The following is a 6,050-nucleotide window of genomic DNA, read 5'->3' on the forward strand; positions in this document are numbered from 1 at the left end:
AGTTTGCACGGCGCTGGGAGCAGTGAGTGTTGGCTGAAGGACAACTTTTACCTCATCTGCAAAACAGGATGTTCCAAAACCAGACCTGATTTTCCGCCGTGAGAACCTCGGGCAAATGTAAATTGATATTAACTTGAAAAGCAAACACAAACACGGGCTTATTATTTATCGTTAAAACCTCTCAGGAAGGCTCTCGAGCCCTACAAGCAAAACTTTGATGCCGTATAAAAGAATTATGTTCCTGAGATGTATCCGTTCAATAATTAAAGCAGCAGCTATGAAATATAAATGTAATATATTAATAAATTAAATTAAATTAAAGCCACCGAAAGCCAATTATCTTGTAAAAGATCTCTGATAGCTAAACTAATGAGATGTAGGGAGATTAATTTAGATCCCCGTTTTAGGAGGTGATATGAATTGCTGTAATGCCATATCCATTTACTGGGTTGATGTTGAGACTTGTGAAGTACGTTTGGAAGGGCTTTTAAATATTCGGGATGAAGTAGATATTAGGATGGCATTAGAAATTATTAAAAATCAGCTGTATTGTCACATTTCATGATCCGATTACATGTAGTTTACAAAGCTTCAGCTGCCTCCCAAGGTATCCACCTGCAGGGGCTGGAGGGCTTATGAACCACCACCAGTGTGGAACCACTGGAAACACAGCCTTTACTCCTCTGTTTCTGCTCAGATCAAAGCACCAGGCTCCTGGAGGGGAAACAGAAGGATCACGGTGGCACAACGTATGCCTAAAGCCGCCCCGAAGTAGTCTTGCTGCTCCAGAAGCAGGCCTCCAGCGTTGGGTGAGGTCTCACCCTGGAGGTCCACCATCCCTGGAGGTGCCCAAGGCCAGGTTGGATGGGCCCTGGGCAGCCTGAGCTGGGGGGGTCAGCCCTGCCCACGGCAGCGGTTGGGGCTGGGTGGGCTGTAGGAGCCATTCCAGTCCAAACCATTCTGTGATTTTATGGTTCTGTGATCCATGCTTAGACTGGGACTTGCTTGTGGGGATCTTTGCACAAAGCTGCGTAGCTGTAAGAGCAACTGAAGGCCCCACGGCCCTCCCCTACCTGCACTCAGGTCTGCTGCACCTTGCACTTCCCTCAGTGAGCGGGAGCAGCTCCGGGCACAGCATGCTTTCCCTGACCCGCAGGAGAAACACAGCGTGGGGGTGTGGGCAGGGAGGATCGCGGGGCCTTGAAAACTCCAGCACAAGGAGATACCGACAGCCCTGGTGCTGTGAGCTGCTCCCCCATGGAGCACAATGACCTTGGGGCTGTGAACGCTCTGGGCACAGCAAGGAACAAGCCTGGGAGGTGTGCACGGCCCTGCTTGGATAGTTGGGATGGATGTGCCCGGCTCCTGGAGCACGGCCCAAGGAGAGCCACGGGACTGGGCGTGAGCACAGCCCCAGGTGAGCTCCAGCAGAGGGGAGCTGGAACCCCAACACCACCACGCTGGCAAGGAGGACAGAGGGTCCCCACCATCAGCCTGGGCAGCACTATGGAGGGGTGAGTGCAGCTAAGGGCAGGGGGATTGGGTTCGATGCTGATAAGAGCGTTTTTCTTTTAACCCTTTTCTCTCTAATAGCCTCTTGTTGCTCACGCAGCTATAACCGGGTTAACCAGCACTCTTCGGCTGGGTCGTTAAAGCCTTGAAGCAGGCGAACAGCGGGTTCACCTCTGCTCCTGTTTCTTGTAGTTTTGAAGCAACCCTTTCTGTAAAGACAGAAATACCCTTAGGAGAGCCAAAGGAAAAGAAAAAGAAAAGAGAATCTCCCAGTTAAAAGCAGAAGGGTAACTGTTGTGCTCCCAAAAGCCGCCTCTCCCCGCAGTTTTGGACAAAATGGCAGAGCTGGCTAACTGGGTTATTCAGTGGGGCCCCAACCCCTGGGGTCCCAACTCCTGCAGAAGCATCCAGCAAGCAGACCTGGAGTTTGCCAGGTTGAAAGAAATGGCCAAGCTGAAACTTTTCTCCCGCAAATCCCTGAAGTGTGCGGGAGCCTGGGCCGTGTGGTTAGCGGCCAAAAGTCAGGCTGAGGAGAAGGAGGCGGCCCAAGCCGAGATCCAGAGGCTGAAGGAGGAGAACGGCAAGCTGAAAGCGGAGATAAAGGCCCAGCGGCTGAAGCTGGAGGAGGGCAAAACTCGGGAGAGCATTGCGGCTGTGGAGCAGGTGAGAAGCGTCCTCCAGTACCAGGAGGTGTGCGAACAGAAGAAGGCGGTTCTGAGCGAGAACAAGGCGCTGAAAGACAAACTGGCTGTCAGCACGAGGACCGTCGAGGAGTTTCAGGGAGCGATCCGAGCGCTGGTGCAGAAAATACAGGCCCTGAAAGAGAAGGGCGCGGACCACCGAGCCTGTGAGGCCAGGGTGGAGAAGTTAAAGGCAGCCTTAGGGGCAAAGCACAGCGCGGCCGCCGCGGCCCTCGCCAAAACAACCTGCCAGGGAGGCAGCGAGCCCTGGGATGGAGCAGCGTGGCTCGATTCAGAGGGCAGCCCCTGTGAGGAGAAGCGCGGGGCTGCAAGCCCCTGTCTGCCAGCTTGTGAGGGGGGGGAGAGGGGTCAGGCAAGCCCCGTCACGCTTCCCGGTGCCCAGGCTGCTGTGAAAAGGGAAAGCGGGGGGATGGAGGAGGGGGAGAGCAGGGGAGATTTGCACCTGCAGGCAGATGGAGGAACCGGGGGGGAACCGACTGGTGCCCCAGCCCCGCACCAGCACAAGGCAGCCAGCGGCCAGGCCTCAGGGCCCGCCTGGGCACGGGAGGACGGAGGGGGCTCTGGTAGAGGGCGCGGTGGCAAAGGGTGGAGAAATCCTGAGAACAAAAGGGACTGGGGAGTGCTGCAGACCCCCGGCCTGGCCGCTGCCTCGCCCCTGCTCCCATCGGGAGGGAGGTGGCCGGGCAGGAGGCCGTGGCAGAGCGGCACGGGGTCCAGGCTGGGGGCGAGGGGTAACGTGGCCAGGAGGGAGCTGGGCACGATGCGCGTGGACATATGGCGGCAGCTGAGGCAGCACGGGGAGGACATGGCCCGCTGGGATAACGCCCCGACCAGGGCGCTGCTGGAGCGGCTGCTGGAGCTCAGCGGGAGCAGGGAGGGGAGCAGGGCTGGGGCACCCGCCCTCCCCGTGGTGGTGTAGGGCAGCCGCTGCCCTTCCCCGCGCTGCGGCCGGAGCAGAACGGGGCGTGGGGACCCAGGGCACGTGGAGAACTGGGTGTGGGATGCGACTGCTGCAACCCGAGCGGGCGTCTCTGGTGGAGAGGATGCAGGAGAATGAAACGTTGAACTGGGGATGGGGGGGTTGGTTATGGGGGCTTCCGGGGTGGGAGGTTGGTTTGTTTTTACAGGAGGGAAGATGACTCTTCCAGTAGGAGATGGGAGCGGGCCTTGCCGTGCCCCCCACCTGCTGGGCTGCAGGGAGTGCAGGCAGCGGCACCAAACCTTGCTTGGGCCAAGCGGGCAGGGCTGCTCTTAGGAACAAAACCATGCGAGTTCCAGGCATGTCCATACACGGGAGAGAGCCCAGGCTGTGGGACTGGCTGCAGCATTTATTCTGGTGTTAACAGCAGCGCTGTTATTTTTCTTAGAATGAAGAATTAAAATAAAGAAGAGAGGGAGAGATCATGTTAAAGCATTTGTATTAATGTCACAACCGCCCTCTTAAACTGCAAAGTTCTTCTGTTACAGAGAAGGGATGGAGCAAACAGATAACAAACGGGGACGGAGGATTTGCAAGCAGCTGTCTGAGAACAAGAGCTAATAAACTGCATAGAAATATGCAAGCAAAGATGCAGCTTCCTTGATCTTTAATACCACCAGAAAGTCCTCTGGCTGTAAATGGTCTGCATTGGGTAACGGAGGTAATACCAATAACAACGTTTGGTATTCTTGTCTTCCATAGGTAGCCCAGAAGAATAAGCATCCATTCCAAAGTATTACTGTTACTAATTGCACGTTGCCTTGCTTCCTCTTACCAGACTTTATGTTGCTTTGTTATCAGACAGGCACAGATGCAATCCTTCACTTTTTCCACATCGGTTGCTGCAGTTCAAAGAGAAAAATAGAAACACAGTGAGGCAGCAGAGGAAGAAATGGATCCAATCTAAAGGGGTCCCCGTCTCCAAACAGGAGAAATTCTGTTTCCCTTGATGAGGGTGGGCACACCTCCTCTTATGGATGGTGGTTGTGATTAACGGACTAATATTGCACGTGATGCAATGCCCTTATACGTAACACAGGAAACATAGCTGTGTAGCTATGTGGCTGTGGCTCTGTGAATCTGTAAAACATTGTGATGTGAGTGCAGTGAGAAGCTGAGAAGAAAAAGTGAGTAAATTCTGTCTAGACATCTAATGTACAATAAATTACATTGAAATATATACGTATCGTTAACGTAGCTTTGCCAGACTGGAATGCATCTTCACGCAGCATGGCTTTAAGTATATTTTAGAGCACCGATGTATAAACTGATGGCACTGGGATGGGTAGAAAATTAAAGGTCCTCTAGTAATGCGGGTGTCAAGATGCTACGTAAGCACATTATGTATTGCTCTGATGAAATGTTGTGTTTTGTTAAGGAGGAGATGATGAGGTGACTTCAGCAGCTTCCACGGGAGCTTGGGATGAGAGCTGTGTGCACCAGTGCTGATGAGAAGGGTAACAGCAATTGGGAAGCACCTGGGCACATTAATTGCATAGGAGAGGGTAGTGGGTTGCAGTCATCTGTTTAGAACAGTTTACCCTGATGCGAATATGAAGTTCATCCTCTGTTTTCTGATGGGTTCATAATTGTCAGTGAGGGATGCAGCTGTGTTTGTGTGCATCCCCAATGCCCAGAAATCGCCTCTGCAGATGTAAGCTGTCTGATCATACGTGCATATGTAAAAGGGCTTGAATTGAAACGTGGGGTTTTAATCAAACAATGTTTTTTAGAAGTGACACTGAAATCACTAGAAACATTTTAACTCTGTACTAAATGAATTCTATTAATGCTTGGTATAGGTTTGAGCTATTGTTGCCAATAACAAAGCATCCAGTTTGTACATTTGTGGTCCCACAGGCAGTAAAACGAACCACCAAAGCAAGGTTTGCAGTGCACAACAAGAATGAGCAAGTTGCTGTTGTTACAGCCACACAAATAAAGAGATGCTGAGCATCATTCTTGGTGTAAATCCCTCCCCAGTGAGACTCAATCAGTGACTGAAATGTTAAACCAGTACTCTGGGAGTGTAATCTTGGGTACTGGGAGAGCTTGGTTAATTGTGCAAATTCTCCAGGCTATTAAAATCAAATATTCAGTAAATTGCGTGGTGGCTATGCAGCAAAACCAAGAGCCACAGACCCCTCCTCAGACCCACACGAGGCAAGACCAGATAGGAAAGAGCAAACGCCTCCAAGAAGATCAATTGCTCGGTCCTGGCCAGGAGCCTTGAGCCACTGGAGGGTCTGCAAAGTCCTTGCTGGACTCGTGTGTGACAGCTCACGTTCACCGACTGCCAGGAAGGGTCTGTCTGTAGGCTTTACAGCCCATGAGACGTGGTCCTGCCATTGCCAAAAACATGGGCTGTGTTCTAGCACTGCAAAACATAGAGGTGGAGGTTTGTCAGCCTTGCCTTGTTGGAATTTGCTGCGCAGGGAACTTCGCCTAAACTTGCATAGCTGTGACAGCTACCATCTAATGATGCCTTGGCCATCACCTACCAGCACGGCAAGCTCTTCTGGAGCTGCAGGAGAAACACAGCACGGGGAAGCAGGCAGGTATGGCCGTGGGGCCTGGAAACCTTCAGGAACACAGCGAGGAACAATCCCATGAGGTGCACACATACCATACAGCTCCAAGAACATGGTGGGGAGAGCCTCAGAACCGGGTGTGAGCAGCCCCAGGCGGGCTCCATCAGAGGGGAGGCAGGAACCCAAGCACCACCACGCTGGAGAGGAGGATGAAGAGCCCCACCATCATCACACATCGCTGGGGTGAAGGCCTCAGGGCCACAGTGCACGCAGCCCTCCCCAGGTGGCAGAGGGGGGAGCACAACACAGAGGAGGCTGCAGCTAAGC

At 52.9% G+C, this 6,050-nt stretch overlaps 1 protein-coding gene across 1 annotated transcript; it reads left to right on the forward strand.

The window, feature by feature from the left end:
• The first annotated feature begins 1,230 nt into the window (after positions 1 to 1,230).
• On the forward strand, positions 1,231 to 3,911 carry LOC124417839. Its single transcript, XM_046939370.1, has 2 exons — positions 1,231 to 3,076; positions 3,895 to 3,911. Exons 1-2 carry the CDS (start codon positions 1,849 to 1,851, stop codon positions 3,909 to 3,911), a joined length of 1,245 nt encoding a protein of 414 aa, XP_046795326.1. The 5' UTR covers positions 1,231 to 1,848.
• Positions 3,912 to 6,050: the final 2,139 nt, after the last annotated feature.

The sequence above is a fragment of the Gallus gallus genome, chromosome 3 (assembly GCF_016699485.2).
Source record: "Gallus gallus isolate bGalGal1 chromosome 3, bGalGal1.mat.broiler.GRCg7b, whole genome shotgun sequence".
Classification (NCBI taxonomy): domain Eukaryota; kingdom Metazoa; phylum Chordata; class Aves; order Galliformes; family Phasianidae; genus Gallus; species Gallus gallus.

What these genes read in the sequence shown, in the direction of transcription:
- LOC124417839 (XM_046939370.1), top strand. Translation starts at nt 1,849, where the DNA reads ATGGCAGAGCTGGCTAACTGGGTTATTCAGTGGGGCCCCAACCCCTGG.